Source organism: Lithobates pipiens, unplaced genomic scaffold, assembly GCF_037356315.1.
Source record: "Lithobates pipiens isolate NorthernLeopardFrog02 unplaced genomic scaffold, aLitPip1_a1.2 Scaffold_8, whole genome shotgun sequence".
Lineage (NCBI taxonomy): Eukaryota > Metazoa > Chordata > Amphibia > Anura > Ranidae > Lithobates > Lithobates pipiens.
Genome location: NW_027507903.1, coordinates 287,282,940 through 287,307,923, shown reverse-complemented (window position 1 = coordinate 287,307,923; position 24,984 = coordinate 287,282,940). Strand labels below are relative to the sequence as shown.

At 40.5% G+C, this 24,984-nt stretch overlaps 1 protein-coding gene across 3 annotated transcripts in view; it reads left to right on the top strand.

Moving 5' to 3' along the window:
- Nucleotides 1-24,782, top strand: part of REEP2 (receptor accessory protein 2) — a 52,918-nt gene extending 28,136 nt beyond the window's left edge. The window contains exons 6-8 of one of the 3 annotated variants that reach the window (XM_077472323.1): nt 740-887; nt 8,794-8,954; nt 14,268-24,782. In XM_077472323.1, the coding sequence (XP_077328449.1) occupies nt 740-887; nt 8,794-8,954; nt 14,268-14,336 (378 nt within the window). In that variant the 3' untranslated portion in view covers nt 14,337-24,782. Of the gene's footprint in view, nt 1-739; nt 888-8,793; nt 8,955-14,261 lie in introns of all 3 variants that reach the window. The other 2 variants (XM_077472322.1, XM_077472324.1) reach the window with 2 other exon arrangements.
- The last annotated feature ends 202 nt before the right edge of the window (nt 24,783-24,984 follow it).

Here is a 24,984-nt window from a genome sequence, read left to right as displayed (position 1 = left end):
GCAGCTGCGGGGCAAGAGATGCCTTACTCACTTTGCACACTTTGGGTTAAAAGAAAAGCAGGGCAGTGTAGTGCAAGAAGGTGTGAGATTTAAAATGGTCCACATATATATATAGTTGAAAAATGACAGTGATTATTTAAAAAGAAGGTGAGCTCAAGTGTATTTGAATCCTAATCCAAACCCACCTGAGCGATCCCACCAGGAAGCTGTCAGCTGTACTGAGCCCACAGCGAACTTTTACAAGGGGCGCACATGCGTGTGGCTGCAAGGTAAGAGATACCTCGTTTACTTATGATTGGGACAGCTCTTTGGCAGGCTTGTTTAGGTGGATATGGACTAGGATCCAAACATGCCTAAGCTCATCCCTATCCTTTTTGAGATCACATACACCAGCCATTGGTGTAATGTAAATCACTTCATTTTTATTTAATCTTGTTAAATTTGAAGTGATTGGTTGGTGGGAATTTCTTTTTTTTCTTCACACCTTGGGTTTAAAGAAAAGCAGTTAATACACAAAAAGGAATGTGTATTTCACTTCCTTTGTGTTGAGATCATATATTTATTTAGGTTTCTAAGTGACCCCGTATAACAGAAGATCAAAAAAGTTAATAAAATTACATTTTTTTTCCAGGTAAGTTTTCATGTCATATGCTCATTTCGTGTCTTCTTTCTCCGTTCATGGCCAGATATGTTATACACATTATGAAGGTGTAGCCGCTCACTGTGTCTTCTCTCTCAGGGTCAAGGAGTGTTGTCAGAGAAGTTGCGAAGTTTCAGCATGCAGGATTTAACTCTCATACAAGAAGACGATGCAGTGCATCTGCAGAGTCCTGAGCCTCGGCTACGCAGTGCTTCCAGTGGGCTGGTGGAAAGCATTGTAGATCCAGGTAGAAACATATTAATATTGCAGGCCTGTCAAAACTCTTCGCATTGTCACATTGTCATATTCCATAGCCTTCCTTAGCACTTGTGACTTGATGGAGGCATCCTCTTTGAATCACCATTTGCATAGCATGACGGAATTGTGCTGTAACTGCAGTTTGCAGAACTCAGGGCAGTTTTGCAATGTAAATGGTGCCACCGTGCATGAGGTCTTGAAGTAGAATCAAAGGCAAATTTATTTGTGTTATAACTCCGTCAGGATTTGTCTTGACAGCTGAGATTTCTATTCGCTTCCTATTCCATAGCCAAAACAGGAGATGAGAGGGAATCCCCCTAAATTGAAGGAATCCCTAGATGTCAGGGTCACCAGAACTAGCATCCTCATTGGAAGAGTCCTCCTCTATTCCTGTTCTTGGGACAACCCAAAATGTGGGATTTCCTTTCACTTTCACTTTTGATGATAAAGGTAAACATGACAAACAGAGAGGGTTAATCTCCCTGACGGAGCACAGACAGCAACAAAAACCTGACAGGTGTTCTAATCCATATCCACTCTATCCAAAACTAAAAGAAACATTTGCCTTTAGTTATACTTTAAGAGGTAAACATGTAATGAATTTCGGTTAGAAAAATGCAAATACTGATTTGCTGGTACAATGTCCTAATTGTTCCTAATATTCCTAATTGTCCTAATAGTGTAAATACAGCAGATGTATTGTGGCAGTGAGCAATTCCAGATTAAAATAAAACACCATATATAGGTCATTATTCCTGGAAGGACATTCAATATTGATTGTTGAAAATGTTTCTGTTGTTAATATCTTCAGTCATTCCCCTTCAATAGAAGTCTGTCGGACCAGCTGCAGTACACATGTCGGCCAGTTCAATAGAAACCACCGACATTTGGCCGGTGTGTACGGCTTATAGCTGTATCTAGCTGAAACGTGTCAACACGGTTTATACCGTGTTGTTTTAATCAAACTTGTTCAATAAAGAAGATTTTACAGTCCATAGATGGGTACAAGCTTTTGCATTCAGATTAGGTGCCCGATGTGTTCCTTATCAACCTATGATCAGTTGTTAGGATGCCAGAGCTGGACTGCATGGTGGGCAAGGTTTTAATGCTGCACAATAAAAACATTTGGCTTTGCATGGCACAAAAAGGCAGGCTGTTTGAGAAATGTTGGACAATTTTGGGCAAATATTAGGTATATTGCCACGACACCTTGGCTGAAGAAGGCTGGCATAGGTCACACATAATCAATGTAGTAAATATGCAGAAAATTATACATTTTAGTGTCAGGTAATAAAGAATGCCTGCATATCCTTTCTCTGTGGTAGTACATCAGACAATAAATAAGTAGAAGAACTCATGTCAAGTGGATCTTTGAAAACAAAAAGTTAACATATTACTGATTGCCTTTGGTTAATGTGCTTAGTCCTTACAGTTTTCACCAGTTTAGCAAACTGAAATCTGAAAGCTGTTCTTTGAGTTGATGTTCAACAAGCTTTTACAGTGCTATCTCATAGTGGGCAGTAGACCAGAGCTAGAATAAATTGTTTCAGGGCTAGAATTTAACTGTATGTTAGACTTTATAATAACAATACCATGTCATTTTTTTTAGTTTATGCAGTTCTAACAATACTTTTTTTTTGTCATTTCTGCTTTCATGAATTTTGAGTAAGTTCCCAATGTGTGTTGTTCTGTTGTGTAATGTTGCATTTTTTAAATTTTGGATTACCATAAAAATATTTTACCGTCATAATAAAAAAAAGATTATATTATTAACATAGGTATATACAGCAATGTCCATATAAGAACACCAGAAAGTATAAAGGTAAAGTATTGTTTGAGGAAAGTACAATGTATAGTTTATTCTTTAGCAATGTTGTTTAATGGAGAGTGGGTTTATTGATCTTCCAATGGTGCTATACAGATTATGCATTATATTTGTTTGAAGCATTGTATCTTAATCCAACAATAATCCAGTAAACGTGATATAACATTGTTGCAGTTAACCCCCCTAGCGGTAATCCAGAGTCTGGCTCGGGGTAGGAATATACTGATAGAAGCGGTAACCCCGAGCCAGACTCGGGATGGCTTCGCTCGATGCAGGGGAGGACACAGGGAGAGTTACTCACCTTGTCCCCTGGATCCAGCGATGTCCGCCGCGCTGTGTGATCGAGCTGTCCTCCGCTCGATTCACAGTGCCGAATGCCGCCGAGCTCCGTTCCCTGCGGCGTTACGGCTCACGGGAGCGGAGAACGGCGGCAAATTCAAAAAAATAAAAACACACAAAACACACACAGCACTGTAATCTTACAGATTACAGTGCTGTATTAAAAAATGCACACCCCCTTTATCCCTAGTGGTCTGTGCAATGCCCTGCATGCACTTTTATATTATAAATACTGTTTTTTACTGCCTGGAATTTGGAGATTGTCCATAGCAACCAAAAAGTGTCAATTTTTCAGTGTTTTTGGATTTGATTACATTATTGAATCATTTTTATTATTCTTTATTATATTATAAACTTTATCATACCCGGGATGTCTGCTAGACTCTGGTTTGAACAGATTTAAGAGCGTTATTCCTAAGAATTACAGGACTACAAAATAAAAGCCAGATTTCCGTGCAAAATAATTGTACCGCTTTCAGCACCTAATTCCAGACTGAATCATACCGCCAGGGAGGTTAAGAGCTAGTGACATTTATTCTATATCTGTAGTCGATCAATAAAAGGTTGTTTTGGTTGTTGATAAAACTGAATTGTTAACTAAAGCTGGCTATAGATAGATCGAAATTTAGCCAGTTCAGCAGGGACTGCTCATGTCAATCCATGCATGGCCACCCCTGTTCGACATAAGTTGATCAGTAGATCAGCTTCTGTCAAACAGAAATGTTGGAAAACTTTGCTTGATCGGCAGTTGCAGCCTCTGATCAGTGTATTCTGGCAGAGGAGAGTCCCGCTGTCAGAATATAATGTCTCATCTGGGAAGATTTTGCTGTATACTTCACCTGTTTGGATGGAAGAATCTTTTTTTTTTTTTCGTTCAGCCCACTAGCTGAATGAAAAAAAAAAGACCCATCTATGGCCAGTTTAAGTGGTGTTAGCATATGAACATACTGTAACTTCTAACACTGTAGATTACTTCAAATAATTTAAACTTGAGATACATGCTCTGAGGTTTACTGGTACATTATTACATAAGGGGGTAGAGTAAGAAAAGTGGGGGGGGGGGTGAAGGTAAAAAGACAAGGGGGGGAATTCATCAAGAGTCTCCTAAACACTCTTTAGAATTCTCTCCATGGCAGTAATGCAGAGTCGCATGGCTGAGGTGTTTTGTAGTGGGGTGGGCAGAGCCTGATGAGAAGAGACCAATTGTCCATCAGAACCTTGCTTTTGATTAATAGAACACACCAGTGGGCAGTCATGGAGTTGGGTGGGTGGAACCTGATGGGGAACTCACCAACTAGTTCCCCATTAGGTCTACCTCTAGTGTTACACACCATTGCTCAAATATTGCCAATGCCAAAGTTCAGCAATTAAATTAGCTAGTATCCCTGGCCTCCTTGTTTACATTCAGCTATTGGCCAGAGAATCTCCTGGTCGTGATGAGCCATCGGTTGCTAGAAAGTCACCAGCATCCAAGCAACCATGAGCCTTGTGGGGGAAGCTGTCATATTCGTGACAGGCTCCAAGCTCAAAATTCCCCACTCTGAGCACATGTTTTCCTGTGTACGCAATCTCTGAGTTGGTCCTAATTACTGTCAGTTCCTAATTTGTGAACTGGTGCTAATTCTTTTTTAATCTGTCACAGGTATACTGGCAGTAGTAAGGACAACCTAAAATTGTCACATTTGTTGGTACACAAACTTTGAGTGGAGGCTTTAGAATTTATACAGTATGTCAGCAGTGTGATACCATTGCTTAAACACCAGCACATTGTCTGAATGTGGTTGACCCATAGGCTTCTAAATGAATTCATGCAATGACAATGATTTACTAAATGTTCACTTTCAAAGTAAATTTTCACTTATCTTAGTGAATGAGGTGAAATTTTACTTTGCAAAGAATACCCAGTTGTGCACAAGGAAAATGTTTAAAAAATGTTTATTTTTGCTCTTACGTGATTGGAAGATTGAAATCATCACACCTTCGCCTCATTCAGTGAATACAAATTTACTTTACAAACAGGAAATTGCTGTACATTACAATGCTGTACTGGCTTCAATCACCTAATTATAGGCATGCAACAATCCTCTTTTGTTTTTTTTCCCTTGCACATGATTGGGTGTTCATTGCACAGTGAATGTACACTTTGTTCATCTCATTCACTAGGATAGGTGAAAATTAATTTTGAAAAGTGTAAATATTCTACTGCTTTAGTAATTCAACCTCACTGCATTGAAACTGGAAATGTTTGAGTAAGGGCGCTGTAGTACTAATTGGCAGGCTCAGGCTATCCTCTAAGGCCGCGTACACACGGGCGGACTGTTCGCCCAACTTTGTCCGCTGAACAGTGTTTGGGCGGACAGTCCGCTCGTGTGTGGGCTTTCAGCGGACAGTTTCAGCGGACAGTTTGACGAACAAGGTTTTTCGGAATTTCCGAAAAACTGTCCTCTGAAACCTTGTTTCAGCAAACAGTCCGCTCGTGTGTAGGCTTGTTCGTCAAACTAAGTTCCGCGCATGCTCAGAAAGGATTTACACGCTGAAAGTTATAATGCAGTGTATAGGACGTCGTATTTTTCGTCCCGTCGTACGTGCCGTTCACGTCATCGCGCGCGGTTTCAGCAAACTGTTCGTCCGTCGTGTGTGGCCATGTCCGTCCATGCTAATTTTGAGCGGACTGTTTGCCGAAACTGTTTGACGGACAAAGTTGGGCGAACAGTCCCCGCGTGTGTACGCGGCCTAAGATGTAACCAATGCAAGTATAAACTATAAATTACACTTTTCTGGCACTATGCTTTTACTTTATACCTCCTGGTGTTCAAAATCACTGTAATTGTGTTAATAGACCTCCAATAAGGACTAACTGGGGGTAGCTGTGAAAGTTGACAGTAGTATGTGAACATTCCTGTTTATCCATTTTGGCTTCTTGCCTGTGTAATGGTGTGATTCCAAAAATTTGCCATACCCACTAACCCCTCTGATGCTGGATATTTTTTTAATTGTACTTTGAATCTAGAGGTAGTTACGCTAGATTAACATGGCTTGGTTGTGTTCTTTCATTTACTGAAAAAGTAGCTATACACAAAACAATAAACAGTAAAAAACAAAATCACTAGAACAATAGGATTTTTATAACAGCTTACCTGTAAAAATCCTTTTCCTCGAGTACATCACGGGATGGGTTATATAGGCACCACTAGGTGATGGACACTGGCACACCCTAGACAGGAAGTTTAGCCCCTTATATAACCCCTCCCCTTACTGGGAGTATCTCAGTTTTGTAGCAAAGCAATATAAGTGTATTAGAAGAGGGGAGGGACCTCTTGTGATGTACAGAAAAGCTAACCCCTGCAAGCTAACCCCCTTGGGAGAGCGCTTCCCAGTGGGGGATTAGCTCTTGCGAGGAGGAGCTGAGACAGCCGCCGAGGGACCCCAGAAGACAAGGATCGGGGGTCACTCTGTGCAAAAGGAACTGCACAGTGGAGGTAAGTATGATATGATTGTTTAAAAAAAAAAATCAAACCTTTACAACCCCTTTAAGTAGTCCGCCTGCCAGTTCTCTACCCCTGGAGTGAAGATTGCTGATATGCACGGCACATGCTTTTCTGCCCAGATTAGGATCTGGTTTACTTCACCCTGGGCTGCACGACTCCTAGTGCCCCTTTGGTGATTGATATAAGCCACTACTCTGTCATTGTCGGTTTGGATCCTGACAGGACAACCCTGCAGGGCTAGGTAAGCCGCACAAATCTCTAGAATGTTAATGGGTAAGGTTCTCTCGGTTTTGGACCATTTTCCTTGGACAGTCCTCTCTTCCAGAACTGCTCCCCAACCCGAAAGGCTGGCATCTGTTGTTACCACCTTCCAGGTAACTGGTAAAAAGGATTTCCCTTTCCACAGATTCTCGGGTACCAACCACCAGCTGAGGCTCTGACGCACTATTGGTGACAAGAGCATTGGAAAATCTAGTGCCTAAACTTTCTTGTTCCAGGCAGACAGGATACTGTTATGCAGCAGTCTCAAATGAAACTGAGCATAAGGAACCACTTTGAATGATGCCACCATCTTTCCCAACAACCTCATACAAAGGCCAATAGAAGGACCCTTCTTTGCCCTGACTACCTGAACCAGCTCCTTTATGGCACTGATTTTTGCCTGGAGTAAAAACACCCTCTTCTGGGTTGTATCTATGACCAGACCCAAGTACTCTAGTCTTCTTACTGGTTTTAAAGAAGACTTCTCTAGGTTGAGGACCCAACCTAGGTATTCCAGGTAGTAGACTGTGGTGACCAAGCTTTGGTCTAAGCATTCCAGTGTCCATCACCCAGTGGTGCCTATATAACCCATCAGTGAATACTGTGGCTTTTTGTCCCGTGATGTACAAAAAAGAAATCAGCATAAGCATTTTTTAAAATAGATAAAAACTGATGTAACTAGCTGCATTTTTCAAACAATGTATCATTGATAAACCTCCTCTAACCAGTAAACGACTACTCAAATAAAGGTAGAAGTTGGCATTTCTCTCCTTTGCTTTGTTTGCAGCGGAATTTATACAGCTAGATATATTGGCTAAATTGGATAAACATAGCTAGTAGATTTTAATAGTATTCCAATCTGATTAGAAAATAGTCCGTTTGACAGCCTTACAGTAAGGTTCCGTTCATACCATAGCATTCAAGGCTGCGGGCAGAACCGCCGCAATTCTGCCCGTGACTCTGAATTGCTGCAGAATGCGGGTCGTGCTTGCAATTCCTGTTACTTTTTATGGCACCCAAATCGCGGCGTGAGTTTGCCGCAATTGTCGCCCGATAAATAGCGGTAAAATTGCGCAAACAAAATTTCATGGCGCCTGTCACCCAAAAGAAGTTCTGGAACTTCCACCCATGATCCGGAATGCCATGGTGTGAACAGAGCATAAGAAAGTGCAAATAGCATCTGTGTGCAAAGTTCAGCAACTTATACAATCAGAATTATTCATAGTAATCTGATTTAATAATTTGAAATGTGATTGGTTGATAAGCAATACTGTATGTTGCTTTTTAGGTTTAAATCTTTCTTAGTAAATGTAATAACAGAGTAAATGGGCTCTTTAATATCTGCCTTTACTTAACATATTATCTAACATATGCCAATAACATAATAAGGTCATTATTCTTCCTTCCCATTTTCCTTTTATGTCTACATTCCTATTATTTATAGCACTCTCTATGCTATTGCAAAGTCATGTTTTGGCATTTGCCATTTACAGCTGCCCATATATTCTGCACAGTCATGATCTCACAGACGGTACAGTGACGTAAGTCAGAAATAAATGATTTCTCTGTTTCATATTTTGTAAATTAGTTTTTGTGTAGTTATGTATCTAATTCACCATTGGCCTTTAAATATTGAATTTAGAGGCCGGTGACTTTCATTTGTAACTTCCTTCATTTTCATTTAGTGTCCTCAGATAGTCATTGCAGCTACATAATATGTTGCCCTTTACAATTTTTCTTGATTACCGATTAGTGTGTTATCAATAGTCCCATTCAAAAAAAAAAAAAGCATCAAAGAACAATGGTAATGTGCGAAGTGCAGTAACTCAAAATGAGCAATCCAAAATTCTTTCACTGATGTGATCACAACTGGAGTCTGAATACTTGTTTTGGGCTACCACGCTGTATTGGTCATTGCACATCACACTAAATAATGGAATAAGTAGACACTGCACCTAATTTATTATTTTTCTGTTGTATAGCTTCTACTACTTGTCCAGCACCTGAAGACCAAAGGCATAGTGTGAAGTCAGATGGGGAACAGTCCGAAGTCAAAACTGAACAGTCTGATGAAGATGCCACTGAAAAAGTTCCCAAACGGACAGCAAGTGTGAAGAGTGTAAAAAAGGTTACAAAAGTGGAGGTATGTTTTGTTATACCTAAAACCTTTCCAACATATTTTTAGAAATGAAGATCAAGTCGGTGGCTAATGGTTACAGATGCACATGTACAAATCAGAGTTACCAGTTGCCAGGAAGGTGATCAAGTTGCCAGTTGTCATTCTAATGCTCTAAGAGAAACTTTGATGTTTCCTGTGTTAATCAGAGATCTCAAGAAGGCATTTTGGTCACCATCAGTAAAACACAGTAGAAGCACTAGGTGTAAGGTCGGTTACAGGACCAACAATGCAGTTTTGGTGCATCTTCATAAAAAAATAAGGATTCCACATGTATTGCAAATAATCCTATTTATCTGTGGGCTCCTAATTCTGTCTATAGTCCCTAATTAGGACCATCTAATACAAGACACCACTGTGCTGTCATGCCTGAATCTGTGAAACATTTTAAGAAAACACTGGAGACTAATCATAACAGTAGTCGAAGGAGAACGTAGGATCTTTGAAAAGGAATGATTGCTTCTGGAGTTTGGATCATGGCACTGTTGAGTCACCGCAGGACTGTGCAGAAGAGAGTAAGATGCAGAAAGGGTTAGTTAGTGTTAGGAATTTGTTTAGGTAATAATTTATTTTAGTGTTAGACGAGGAGTTGGGAGTAAAAGATATTTTTTTTATTTTCTTTAATTTTAGACACACCCATCACATATATGTTGTAGTCTTTTTAACACATGTCACCAGTCATGTTCACCTGATCACGGCCACACTAGTCATACGCTGTTCTGCACTTGTGAAAGTATGTAAAAAAAAAAATAGTGAAAAGAAAACACAGTTTATTTAATTTCTTAATTTTCCAAAAAGATTGCGACAAAAAATTACAATTTCAATAAACTCGCCATGCCTCTTACTCAATACCTAGGACTGTCTACTTTACAGACGTCATTTGGGGGATATTTGTACTGTCCTGGCATTTTAGGGCAACATTTTATAACAGAAACTAAGAAAAATGTTTTCTTTATTCGTTTTATAATAATAGATATAAAAAACTCAGTGGTGATTAAATAGCACCAAAAGAAAGCTCTATTTGTGTGAATAAAATTATATAAATTTAATTTGCGTATAGTGTTGCATGGTTGTGCAATTACAAGTTAAAGTAGCACAGTGCTGAATAGCAAAAAATTCACTGGTCCTAAGTGGGTGGGCTCAAACCCTCTCGGTCGCCCACAGCGTGCCTCGATGCCTGACCCAGACGCTTTTTTGATATTAATAAAAAGATAGTTTGGATTAAAAAAAATAATAATAACGACCATGTGCAGAGATTGGAAGCAGTACCTGTGCTGGAGGGTTGGAAGCATTTGTATGATGAGGGATGGAACAAGAGGTGTGCTCGGAGAAGGGTGGGGGGGATGATGTAAAGCATAGATGTGCTGGATTGGGGAAGGGGGGGGGGGGGGTTATTGGAGGCATAGGTCTGAATCATACCTATGCCACCAATTCCACCCCCTTCCCCCCAATCCATCATACCTCTGCCTCCAATTCCACCTCCTCCCCTCAATCTATCATACCTATGCCTCCAATTCCACCCCCTCCCCCCAATCTATCATTTTATCATACCTATGCCTCCAATTCCATCCCCTCCCCCCAATCTATAATACCTATACCTCCAATTCCACCCCCCCCCCCCCAATCCATCATACCTCTGCCACCAATTCTACCCCCCCCCCCAATCCATCATACCTATGCCTCCAATTCCACCCCCTCCCCCCAATCTATCATACCTATGCCTCCAATTCTACCCCCCACCCCCCAGTCTATCATATCTATGCCTCCAATTCCAATCCCTCCTTACAATCCATCATACCTATGCCTCCAATTCCACCCCCCTATTGTATGATAGATTGAGGGAGGGGGTGGAATTGGAGGCATAGGTATGATGGATTGGGGAGGGGGTGGAATTGGGGCATTAAGAACTACAAGCCGACAGCCGAAAAGTATGATGGGACTTCGTTCGTTCGGCCACACAGAGCTGTGTGTATGAATGTTGCGGCCATGTGGGCGGTGAACTTATCCTTAACCACTTGCTTACTGGGCACTTAAACCCCCCTCAGTCCCAGACCAATTTTCAGCTTTCAGCGCTGATGCATTTTGAATGACAATTGCGCGGGCATACAACACTGTACCCAAATGAAATTTTTATAATTTTTTTCCCGCAAATAGAGCTTTCTTTTGGTGGTATTTAATTACAGCTCGGAGTTTTATTTTTTGCTAAACAAACCAAAAAAGATGCAAAAAAAAAAAAAAATAAAAAAAATCATGTTTTAATAGTTTGTTATAAAATTTTGCAAACGGGTCATTTTTCTCCTTCATTGAAGTGCGCTGATTAGGCGGCACTGATAGGCTGCACTGGTGGGCACTGATGGGCTGCATTGGTGGGCACTGATAGGCTGCACTGGTGGGCACTGATAGGCTGCACTGGTGGGCACTGATAGGCTGCACTGGTGGGCACTGATAGGCATAGTTAAGGCGGCACTAATAGGCACAGATAAGGTGGCACCGATGGGCACAGATAAGGCGGCACTGATGGGCAAAGATGGGCACAGATAAGATGGCACGGATGGGTGGCACGGATGGGCACTGATAGGTGGCACTGATAGGTGGCTCTGATAGGTGGCACTGCTGGGCACTGATGGGCGGCACTGCTGGGCACTGATGGGCTGCACTGGGGTGCAGCACCTTTGAGGCAGATTGTGGGCACTGCTGGGTGGCACTGCTGGGTGGCACTGTGGGCAGTGCTGGGTGGCACTGTGGGCACTGCTGGGTGGCACTATGGGCACTGCTGGGTGGCACTGACGGGGGGCACTTACTTTTAATAAGTGGGGCACTGCAGGGGGCAGGTGGGCACTGGCAGGGGGCAGGTGGTCGCTAGCAGGGCTGGCCGTGATTGGGACTGATGTCCCGATCACGGCCGCCAGTGATCGCCTTTTTTTTTTATAATAGCCGATTACCGGCTCCGTTATATCACATGATCAGCTGTCATTGGCTGACAGCTGATCACGTGATAAGGGGTCGGGATCGACCCCTTGCACGGATCGGTGATCAGGCGAGTCTCATGGACTCGCCGATCACAGAGCGCACCGCGCGTGCCCCTCAGGGGGCGCGCAGGCCGTTCGTGCACGGGACTACGTCAATAGACATAGTCCCGGAAAAGGAGATCCGCGCTGTAGCCGTCAATTGACTATAGCGCGGATCTCAAGTGGTTAAACGATTATCACAATAAAGGCCCGTACACACAATGAGAATATCAGATAAAAAAAAAACACGTTCGGAGAGATCATCGAATAATCTATTTGTTAATAAGCAGCTTTTGATAGCTGATCACAACAGTTCATGCGAAAATATCTGAAGGGACAATCATAAAAATGTTTCTCGTAAGATAACAGAATGAATGATTTTTGTGTGATTATTATAGTATTTGTACGAAAAAAATCATGTGACCAAGACCGCGCATATTCAGAAATGAAAGAATACAGTACAATACAATACATTGCATCACTTCCCAAGTTGTATTCTGTCTTGTCCAGACATTTGGCTGGCCTCTGTCCGACCGCCTGCCATACACACGAGCTGAATGTCGCCGCCCTATATTTGTCCCTTGTGTATGGCCCTTACACGTTTTCCCCAAATTCCTGTCTTGTCAAACCTTTAACAGCGGAACAATTTTTGAGGGTAAATCTGTCTAACGTTGACCTAATTAAAACAAAAACAAAAATCTTTTGTCTCTTAAAATACACTTTATCCACTTCCCGACCACGATATAGCCGAATGACAGCTACAGCACGGTCGTCCAGTTCTGGGAGGGCATCATATCTCCTTCATCGGTGAAGGAGAAAAATTATGTTTGAAAAATGTTATAGCAAACTATGAAAAACAAACTATGAAAAACATTTTAAAAAAGCCCAGTGGTAATTAACCTCCCTGGCGGTATGATTATGTCAGATTTTTGAATCTCAAAGCGGTACATTGTTTTACATAGAAATTTGGCGTTTTATATTGTAGGCCTGTAATTCTTAGTAGTAAAACACTTAAATCTGTCCAAACAAGAGTCTAGTAGACAGCCCAGGTATGATAAAGTTTGAAACATGAAATCATAAATTATAATATAATAAATAACTAAAAATAATTATAAAAAAAAACAATAATAATAAAATGAATTTCCCCAGGATTCACTATCGCTCAATTCTGCAAGTGTTCTAATTTATTATCGCTGTTTTCTAGCCGTCTAAAACCACTTTTGATGTAAAGGGACACTTTTGGTTGCCATGCACGATCTCCAGTTTCCAGGCAGAAAGAACAGTATATATTATATAAAAGTGCAGGCAGGGCACTGGACAAAGAATTAGGGACAAAAGGGAGGTGAAATGATTTGATACAGTAATGTAATCTGTAAGATTACAGTGTACTGTATGTGTTATGTTTTTTTGTACTTTTTGAATTTGCGATGCTCACAGGGAACGAAGCCTGGCACACAGAGCATCGGGCGGATTATCCAATGGAGGACACAGCGGGGGGAGACATCGCAGGATCTTGGTGACAAGGTAAGTAACCTGGACCAGGATTCTGCAATGCAATCCTGAGTATGGCTCGGGGGTTACCGCTAATGGTACTGAAATTTAACCCCCGAGCCACGCTCGGGATTACTGTCAGGAGGGTTAAATACCACCAAAAGAAAATTGTATTTATGTAAAAAAAAATGATAAAAATGTCATATGGGTATAGTATTGCATGACTGCGCAATTGTCATTCAAAGTGTGACAGTGCTGAAAGCCTGGGCAGGAAGGGGGTAAGGTTGCTTTCACACTGAAAGCGCTGGTCATTAGCGGTAAAGTGTTGCTTGTTTTAGTGGTGCTTTACAGCTGTTTAAGCAGCGCTTTTTACGCTGCTTTTCGGATACTAGTGGGGAGCTTTTAACCCCCATGATGCTCAATTACACTCCATGAGTGCATGAGCATGATGGGAAATGTAGTTCCAAAACATCTGGGGTGCCAAGGTTCGCCATCATTGGCCTATAGAATTCCTGCCGCAGCCACAAAGCAAAGCATGTGTACACCCCCACCCCCTCTGCAGCTAATTGCGGTAGCGCTTGAAGGATGGTAGTCATGCAGCTCCACCATGGGGTTTTAGCACCCCCAACCGCTATTGTGAAGGAGCCCTAACTGGCACAAAAAAAAAACTGTGCTACAAATCAGTGCTAACTGTTTCTTGGACTTTGTCCAGCCTTTTGGTACCTATTAATATGTTGTGTGTCTTCACACTCCTCTAACATCTGCCTTGTTTCAGCCACAGAACAAAAATGTCAAGGTTCGTCCCAAGAAGAAAACAACTGGAACCACTGTGCCTGGAGAATCAGCATGAAGCCTTATCCTTCTGTTCAGAATATAACTTACCCGCTGCTCACCTGAAGCTCCTTGGAGGATTGTGTGCTACAATAGTGACAAGTACCACTAGTCAATGGATCACTCCTCGTCTGGGGGTCAGTACTTGCAGAAAAACATGTGTAATACAAATATATAGGCAAATATTGTACTGGGCCGCACTGCAGTGTGGAACGGGTTTACAGTTGTTCACGCACACTGACTTTTAAATCAAACAAAAAACTCTATAGTAGTAATAAGGGGATTGAAGGATGAAGAGAGGCTAACTTCTTTTGTGTCTGATATGCCTGGACTGTTGCTGAGTTACTGTCAACCAGCTCTGTGTTAAAGACTGAATCTAGGTGCTTAGTCCTCTGCTAATGGTTTTAGTTTACAGCGACCTCACTAGTGCAAATAATATGTACTTACCTTTTTATTTATATGATGACAGCCAATATTGTTTATTTTCCTAATTTCACTTATCCTGGTTATACCGTAAAGCTTGTGGTGCACTCAAAGATTGTAGTATAGGTGGGACTTGTTGATTGCAATGCACTTTGGCAGCTATTTACACTATATAATAGTACACAGTAATGCTTACTATATAGTTTCACATGAGCTGGCTTATGGATCATTTACTATGCCAGAGTGTATTACATAGGGACAATACATAATAACACCACGGGCTGTACTGCCGATATGACAGGTATTGTCGAATAATATAATTAAAAGGGAGATTTGAGTTTGGAGTGGTCCATAATGAAGGTAAGCGAAGGTGAGTCACGTGATCACAATGTAATATTCTGGTTAGACTTATGTCAAAATCACTGTACAGTACTTGGACTACCTCTACCAGTTAGAGACTTCTTATATTGCTACATTACAGGCAAATCTTTTTTCTTGTTGGAAATGAAAAGAATGTAAAGTGGTACAGTTCACTTATCTCTGACTTTACAAGTCTATGATGAGGACTGGCAAGATGAGGAAGAATGCAAAAGTGACTTGAAAGCCACCATTTTTTTTTTTGATAGATGTCTGACATTGAAAGGGAGAATGGATCTAGATCCGTCTTCAAATACAACTTCACCAACATATATAGCTATGTTTTGCCATTGATCGATACAATTATAATATGACTGATGTCACTGCATTATGTCGAGGGGGAATCAGTTAGGGCTAGTTTACACTTGCTTCAAAACATGGCTGCGGACATGCTTTGTGAGGCTTTGGTGGAGTTTTGATGAGGCTTTGGTGGAGCTTTCAGTGGGGCTTCAATGAGGCTTCGGTGGAGCTTTCAGTGGGGCTTCAATGAGGCTTTGGTGGAGCTTCAATGGGGCTTAGACAAGGCTTTGGTGGAGCTTCGATGAGGCTTTGGTGGAGTTTCAATGGGGCTTAGACAAGGCTTTGGTGGAGCTTTGATGGGGCTTTGGTGGGGTCCAGTGAGGCTTTGTGCGGCTTCAGTGAGGCTGTTGGGGTTTTCCAGCATGCACGTCCGACAGAAGCCGGCCAAACAGACCGACATACACACAAGCAGAATGTAGGCCAGTTTATTTTCTCCTGACATTCTCCCCGTGTGTATGGGGCTTAAAGTGGTTGTAAACTCCTATTGATTAATTGTACCTATAGGTATGCCTATAATAAGGCTTACCTATAGGTGCTGTAAATATCCTCCTACACGTGCACCGTTTAGGAGATATTTACTGTATTTGCAGCCGATGATGTCATCGGCACATGCTCTCTGAAGAAACGGCCACCTGTGCCGTTTCTTAAGAGCCCTGTGCCGTGACCGGCGGCTCCCATGCACATGCGCAGGAGTGACGTCACGCGGCTCTGGCCAGTCACACAGCCAGAGTCCACGGAACCAGAAGGAAGATGGCCTACAGCGGTGACAACGAGGGCTTTTTTTTCATGTAGGTTTTACATATTGTGCTAGTATGTGATGCACACTAGCACTCTATGCCTTTATTTTTCAGCTCAGAAAAAAAGAAAAGAAAAAAAAAAGTGGTTTACTTTCATCCAATAAAACCAGTGATAGTTCACAAGCCTTACCGACATAGTATGTTTCTCAGGCGGATCTGTTAGCATAGGGAAGTTAATGGCTGGTAACTATTGGACATGTAGCTGGGAATGTAGGAAAGCTTCTAACAGAATGAAAAGTACACTTAAAGGTACACTCCAAACAAAGGGAAATATAAACGCATACTTTTTAATTCCGTTTTTCATCTAGGCATTACTGTCATACATCAGACCACCCCCACTCTCTTTCTTTGGCATCTAAGAAGTCCTGCTTCTTATGGAGGTGCTTCATTTCCAAACACTCACTGCAGTCTCCTTCTTATCTCACACACTAAAAACCTGATATAAACAGTTTAGCACTGTAAGCTTTCCACAGCCATGAGTTATTCAGACCTGCCCTCAAAGATTAAAAGCAATTGGGGACACATAAAGCAGAGCAAGAGAGGAGATTACACAGCACGGTCTACTTCCAGTGCCCCTGTGAGGTGGTCTCTGGATTGTAGCTGCCATGGAATACACAGAGCTCAGTCTAAAGTAAATTGACAACATTTTCTAATTTTGCCAGCGTCTCCAGGAGAGTAAATGATGCATGGAATTGCTCTGTAGGTTTTAGCATGGATTCCCAATCTAGCATTTCACATACTTTAGATACTGCATCTTAAACAGCCTGAAAGTCGTTAATTTGTTCTTCTATGACATAACACTGTCATCAGAATTTAATTATCATGGGGGGGGGGGGGTAGCAGCACATCCTTTTTTCTGTATAGTTACAATGTGAACAAATTTTAAAATGAGTGCAAGATAACCATTTATTTAAGTATTCATATATTAATTACAAAGCAGTGTATAGTGGGCCGGAGAGGTTTAACAGGCAACATATGAAAAACACTCATTGCGTTATCAATGTAAGGGATTTTTTTTTTCTATAATAAAACCAGCAAGTTATATAGGCCCCTTACAATTGCTAGGCTTATTCCCTGGCAGCACTTCTGTCAACAGTCCCAGAAAATGGTATATACGCCTCTAATTACAAGCCTCTTCTAAAAAGCCTTTATTTTTTTCCAATACTTTATTTTAAGGATCACACGGAAAGTACAGATATCGTGACAAAATACAATCTTGGTACATGTACATAGACAGTACATAACGTCTAAACAAGCCATTACTAAAAGGCCTTTATTATAAGCTTCCAATATGCGTTCTTTGGGAGACTTGCAGAAAGGATTAGTACAATGCTGTATATAAAAGTCAAGTTAAACATAAAATCTCAATAACATATATCACTCTATGACAGACTTTAACTGCTTTAGCTCTGGAAGATTTTACCCCTTCCTTCCTCGCTTTAACTGACAACTGCGCGGTCGTGCGATGTTACACCCAAACAAAATTGATGCCCTTTTTTTCCCACAAATAGAGCTTTCTTTTGGGGGTATTTGATCACCCCTGCGGTTTTTATTTTTTGTGCTATAAACAAAAAAATCATCAATTTTGAAAAAAAATTTAATATTTTTTACTTCTTGCTATAATAAATATCCCCCAAAAATATATAAATCTGTTTTAGGCCGATATGTATTCTTCTACATATTTTTGGTATAAAAAAAATCGCAATAAGCGCATATTGATTGGGTTGCACAAAAGTTATAGAGTCTACAAAATAGAGGATAGTTTTATGACATTTTTATTATAGTTTTTTTTTACTAGTAATGGCGGTGATCTGCGACATTATGGCAGACACATCGGACAATTTTGACTCATTTTTGGGACCATTGTCATTTATACAGCGATCGGTGCTATAAAAATGCACTGATTACTGTAAAAATTGCACTGGCAGGGGAGGGGTTAACACTAGGGGGCGATCAAGGGGCTAATTGTGTTCCCTAGTGTGTGTTCTAACTGAAGGGGGTTGGACTGTGTAGAGGAGATGACAGATTGCTGTTCAAACTCTGTATGAACAGATGATCTGTCTCTTGTCCCCTCAGAGAACCGGAAACTGTGTGTTTACACAGATCCCGATTCTCTGTGTGTTAGCAGCGATCGCGGGAGCTTGGTGGTGATCGTGACCGCCGGGCACTCACACCGGCCATGTGGGCGAGCAGCTGGCGCGTGCGCCCCTAGTGGCCACAGGGCGTAGCGACGTAACATGACGTAGTTTCGCCCAGCCGTGCCATTCTGCCGCAGTACAACTGCGGCAGCTGGTCGGCAATTGGTTAAACATATCAATGAGGAAGAAATGTATTGGCACACAACTACATTTTTTATTTATATGTCTTCATTTAAAAAGTTAATTAAAAACATAGATATAATACCACAATAATATATTTGCCATATGACATCAAACATCATGTCTACAAATCCAAGTTCAAATTGACGTTTATTTCAACACCTTGATCAATGCATTTTATGGTGTTGTCCTGCCTCTTCAGAATTGGGTTCCACTCCTTTTTTGTTTAGTTTATTGTATTCAAGCTAAACCTAGTTTAGACTTCAAACATGGTGCCTGTGCAGTGCCTGTTTCACAGGCATTTATTATAGTGATCTATTTGAAAGATTAAAAAAAATTAAAAAAAGGACAACACTTTTGGGACACAGTGCCCATTTAAATTGTATACGATTTGTACCTCTTATAACTTGGCCTTGGTGACAACAGGCTATAAAAATGAAAAAATCTAATACAGGCATACCCCACTTTTAAGTACACAATGGGGTTTATTTACTAAAGCTAGAAAGTGCAAATTCAGGCTTACTTCTATCTATCTATCTATCTATCTTGATAAATAGATAGATATCTATAGATATATTATATATATATATATATATATATATATATATATATATATATATATATATATATTAATATAAATAGATAGATATATAATGACTGCTAATAACTGATAATAATTACTTTAACTACTCTGAAATAATAATTACTTAATTAATAATTAAATCTAATTAAGAATAATAATAATTACGCTGCGAAAAGTCTTAATACACCAGGTCTTACCATCTGTACACTTACAAGCCACATGCTGATACTAAAGATAGTACAGATAACAATTGATTTGCAATAGTTATAATACAGTTGCAATACAGGACTCCAGCCATTTTTCCCAGGCTTGGGCAGACAGGAAATTAAGTCGATGTTTAGATTTGATCGCTTCCTGTTGTGTCACAAAGAGAGAAAGAGGTAGCAAATCTTCACAGCAGTAATAAAAGTTTTACAGAGGTTCTATCTAAGTTGAAAACATGGGATTCTGCTTTTGATTGGATCTTGTAGAACACAAAAGGGGCCTATTTAATAACAAAGTGCCAAAAACAGCAATGTGCAGTAACCCATAACAGCCTATCACACAATAACTTTACATCCTAACTGATGGTTGATACTGTAGGTTTCGGCAAACCGTGGCTTTGCATTATCTTGTTAAACGAATCCATGAAAAAAAAGCTGGTCTCTGAAAATGTACTGTGAATATCCTTGTGTTTACAGAATACGTATATAGATAATCTGCACAAACAATCACAACTTTACTTTTTCTTTTTTCTTTTTTTTTTCTGCTCTGTGGTTGTTAGCAAAGGGAACAAATTTAACTTTGATTAGAGAAGTTTATTTTAATCTGTGAAAGATTACGGAGAGATGACAGGTTTGATGACTACTGATATTAGATTTGATTTGCACTTTTGATTGTATTAAATACTTTTTACTTTGTATTTATTTTAATGTATATTTTGTTAGCAGTATTTTAGGTGGTCTTTGGGTTGTTAGTACTCTTTTTTTTTTTTTAACCACCAGTAGAACTAAACTGAAAGTTTATTTTATTTTATAGACGACATTTATATTCAGTAGTTTGTAAACTACATTACATTGCATTTTTATTTTTTATTTTTATTGTGAACACTGAAATGTATGGTGTGAAATAACATTTCCAGCCAATATAACAAAATCCAGTGTTACATGAGATTTAGTGGAGGCTATGCCCAGCATGTTGCCACTTAAAACTTGGATACATAAGAATACTAGAGAGAGGTTGGTATCCATGATTACTGCAAGACACCCCATTAACTTTTTTTTGTGGGGGTAAATTCAATGGCACACCTTAAATAGGTGCTTATTTAAAGCTGAACTCTAGGTAGATACACAAGACACAAATCAATGCAGCTCTACATTTATTAATACATCATTAGGAATATATTTACAAGCAGTGTAAGTACCTGAGTTTGACCTTTGACTGGCCCTTTTGCAATCTCCTCTAAAACAGAACTTAGACTGGGTGAGGGTGAAGCAGTACAAGGAGCCAATCAAGTTGTGTTGCAATGCTCATGTGCTACCAAACAGCATACTAATAGAATGAGAGAGCAAAGTAACAAAGAAAGTAGCTCATTAGTCTTCTGTTTCTTCTTCACTGTCCGAACACAGACTGGGGGAAAGATAAGACCTGTGTTACTTAAAGCGTTACCAAACTCACAACAGTAATATCCGTCTGTATATGCAGTAAAACATGCTTGTTATACTCACTGTGGAACCTGAGGGGTTAATCCTCTGCATTTTGTAAAAAAGGCTGTCCTCTCTGTTCCACCCCTTCTTTCACACTCCCCAATCTACCTGCTGATAGAACAGAGGCTACAGGGCAAGCTGCACATGCTCAGTTTGGTGTGTATTTCTAGAGAGTTTTTTTTTCTTGGGAGAGTGCATGTAATCAGCACAGGGCCCATCGGCACTGTCCAGACAGAGGGTCAGGGGCCCTGCAGCCTTATTAGACAGTCATAGTAGAATGAAAACTTCTACAAGCTTTAGGGTCCTTTCACACGGGGCAGATCAGTGGTGATCCGCCCCGTGGATATCCGTTTGCTTAGCGGGGATCGCCGGAGCGATCTCAGCTGAGCAGGAAATGACAGGTCTGTCTCTGCACATTGTGCAGAGATGGAGCTGTCACAGCGCCGCTCTCCCCTATGGGAGATCGGATGAGGACAGACCGCAGTGTCCGTCGTCACCCGATCCGATGACGGATGGAAAAATAGCTTTTTCCTCCGTCACACTTTTTCGGATCGGATCGCGAAACCTCCGAGCGTAGACCTCTATGGAGCATCCGTTCAGGTCCGCCTGAAAAACTGACAGGCGGATCTGAACGGATCGTCAGTGTGAAAGGGGCCTTAACCAGACACTGATAGAAGTCACCAGATTGCTCTAACTTCTAATGAAAAAAGGTATTTAGCAGTTTATATTTACTGAAATAATTGTATTTCCATGTTCTGTGTACTGTGGGAGACCAGACATAGTGAATGCAGGGTTCTGGGTTTAGTAACACTTTAACTGTAGTAAAGTCAGGTCTCCTGCCCTGTCAGACAAGGCTAGGCTGTGTGACAGAGCTGTATAAATCTTATTACTGAATGGGCAGAAATACAAATGCTTTGACAGCTGAACAGCCTATTTACATATATCCATCCGTGTACTTAGTTGTATGCCTGGAGTTCAGCTTTAATGCTCGGGTTAAATGTACAAACTGTTTGAGTTTGAGATCCAGAGGGTCTTAATCATTTCCACTGGAGGATTTCCTTTTAATGAAGTAACACATTTTCAAGCAAGGGCAAAAAAGTAATTGCAATACTGTTATAAAGCCACTGCTTTCTGAAAACATGGCTAGCTATGTGTATTATTCACAGTTGTGGGATTTTTCATTTTAAGAGGAAAGCAGCAAAATTGCATATTTTAAATAAAGTGCAGCCTGTACTTTATTTATAGTTATATCCCAATTTGCCAACCAAATGTGAGATGGGTATTATGCATTTGAAGGACAACTGTACCTGTGGTACAAGTTTTGATGCAAGGCATGCCCCCACCACACTGCATCCAACATGGAAAAATATACCTTCATCGTCGATCCAGTGATCTTCACGTTGTGACCCTGCCCAAAGCCTCCCAACTTTTCTCCAGAAAGAATATTATTCGCTGGGTCCTCTTCATCCTTGTGTCACAGCTCAATTCATTCCTATAGACAGAGCTGTACTGGGCAGGACCATTGGGGGCCACAACGAGGAATGGGGCTGTGGCACACATTCACAGGATAAGGAGGACCTGGTGGGGACACTTTCTTAAGCAAGGCTGTGCAGGACCACACAGTGAAGATCGCTGGATCCAGTATAAATGTAGGCTTTTTGTAGGTGAGCTAGGTGGTTGGGGGCATGCTTTTACCAAAAGGTACAGTTTTCCTCTAAAGTAAACCTAAGAGAAATAAAGGGGCTGCCATTGCTGTCTACCTGACAATGCTAGTGCTTTGGCTGTTTTACTGATCTTCTGGTTTCAATAATTCCAGCTAGCATTTTCAACAATGGAAGCCACCATATTTCTCATATCATAGGTTCCTTGATTGCAGATGTGTTTTGCACATAATGTCCTTGCAGCATTAGCAATCAGTACTAGTAAACTGTTAATTGATGAAATACTGATAATTCTAGCGTTTCTTGTTCCCAACCTAAATGCTGACCATTCCAGAGAGCAATGGGTTTTAGCCCCCATTCACAGTGGTGTGATTGACCAAATTGCATGATAAGCTCCTATTGTTGGCAGTGCAGCTGTACAAATCGGTGCAACCCTGACATTGCGGTGGCGCGCCGATTTGAAAAAAAGGTTCCTGCGCTATTTTGGGCAATTTTAGTTGCAACTTGCATAGACATCTGAAGTTGTACAGATGTCAGCCAAGTCTTACCTCAAATTGCACTGACAAATTGTGGGATTTCAAGTAAAGTTGCACAATTTCAAAGTCGGTATGGGGGGGCTTATTAAACTATAACCATACACATTATATTGGTGTTTGGATTGAGACATGCTCACATTTTGTAAAAAAGAAATTACTGAATGAACATTATTAGAAATCTAATTTTAGAGCAACTAAGAGAGCCTCATAGTAGGTTATCAGGCCTAATATAATTAAAATAGGTTTACTTGGCGCAATAGAGCCTGTTTAAAACACTAGGCATCTGCATGCCTTACTTGCATCTCCACCCAAAAAAATCTAGGCAGGCTATTTTTCTTTTTAGGATAAGCTTAGTTTCACATTGATGCTACTTGGAAATCGCACTACTTCACTTGAAGTAGTGCGATTTCAAAGTAGCAAGGTCGGCGCGATTTCAGGTGCTACTTGATAAGAATCTGTGTGGTTTCATGGACAGATGTCAATTGAAGTCGCACCTGAAATCGGCAAAAGTAGTGCAGGAACCAATTTTGCAAATAATTGCGGTGCCACAAAATCGGCGTCGCACTGATTGAAAAAGTTTCCTTGCCTCCAATAGGCTGTCATACGATTTAATCTCTCAAATCGCATGACAAATCGCTCCAATGTGAAGGCCATGCAAATAATTTATTTTTCCTCCAGGGCCAACCATACATGCAGAAGTGGAATGGTTTACAGCTGAATATTATAGAGCTATTTATTCCAAACCACATACAGCTGCTTCAGCCTGGTTGACTATCAGCAGTGCAGTGTATGTAAACCAGGGCTTCTGCGTAGTAGGGCCTTCATATATTTTCTTAATAAGATCATTACTAAGAGCAAATGACGGCGCGTTTTACAGGAAAAATATGTACAACACGCTATATACACAATTGCCATTGTAATTTCATTGCTATTTAAGAACAGAGTAAAAAAAAGGCACTTGGCATCCACTCTATAAATCTCCCATGTTGTATGTATGCTGCTAGAACACTTGAATTATCTCTTTCCCCCCCTCACAAAATGTAAATGCTGGAACTACTTTTTGGGCGCACAGGTCCATAAAGAACTTGTGCTGATGGTTCTGCAGACTATGTTGGCATCACACACACTACAACTGAATGTTAGGACATTTTTTGAGCCCTGCGGGGAATATTTTGTAATAACATGCACACTTTGAGTAATCATAAAAATTAGCATTTTCTTTGTATACTGGATTTTTTTACTTTTTTTTTTTTATTTGACTTTTTTTGAATCATTTTGGATGTTTAAACATATAGTTGCACTGGCAGTTATGCCATTTTGAGATTGTAAATGTTACTTTGATATTTCAGGTCTGACCCCCTTCCTATATCACTTAAAGTATTTCCTTTTGTGACTCACAAAAGCACCACAGTGAATGTGTTATCTCCAGCACCAACAAAATGTTTGCAGTATTTCTTTTGGTTATCATTGCATTGACAGTAAAGACGAACCAGCAAGGTGATCCGTTGTTGGACACATATTGAAGAAGTGGGGGTTATAACTGGTAGAAGTATGGCTGCTCTCATAGGATATGAACACAAAGCTCTCAATGCACTGATGTTACTGTGAAAATGATACTTTGTGATTCTGTTAAAACCTTTGTAAAAAAAAAAAAAAACTCCATGAAAGTGCTCATACTGAATGCATTATGAACCATGATAACTGAAACAAAAATGAGGAATGTAACAATAAAATATGGAACTACGGGACTGCTTAAGTACCTTTCTTGGCTTGTGTGATGGAGACCTTCAATTTTTTATTTTACATTATATACACCTGTTAATATAATTTTTTTTTTTTTTTTACTTTAAGCTGATCTTTTTTTCTTGGAGAGAATTAAAAAAAAAAAAAAAAAAGTTAATATAAATTTAGATGGCCCTCTTCCACATTTAGTCTCTGTTTAAGAGA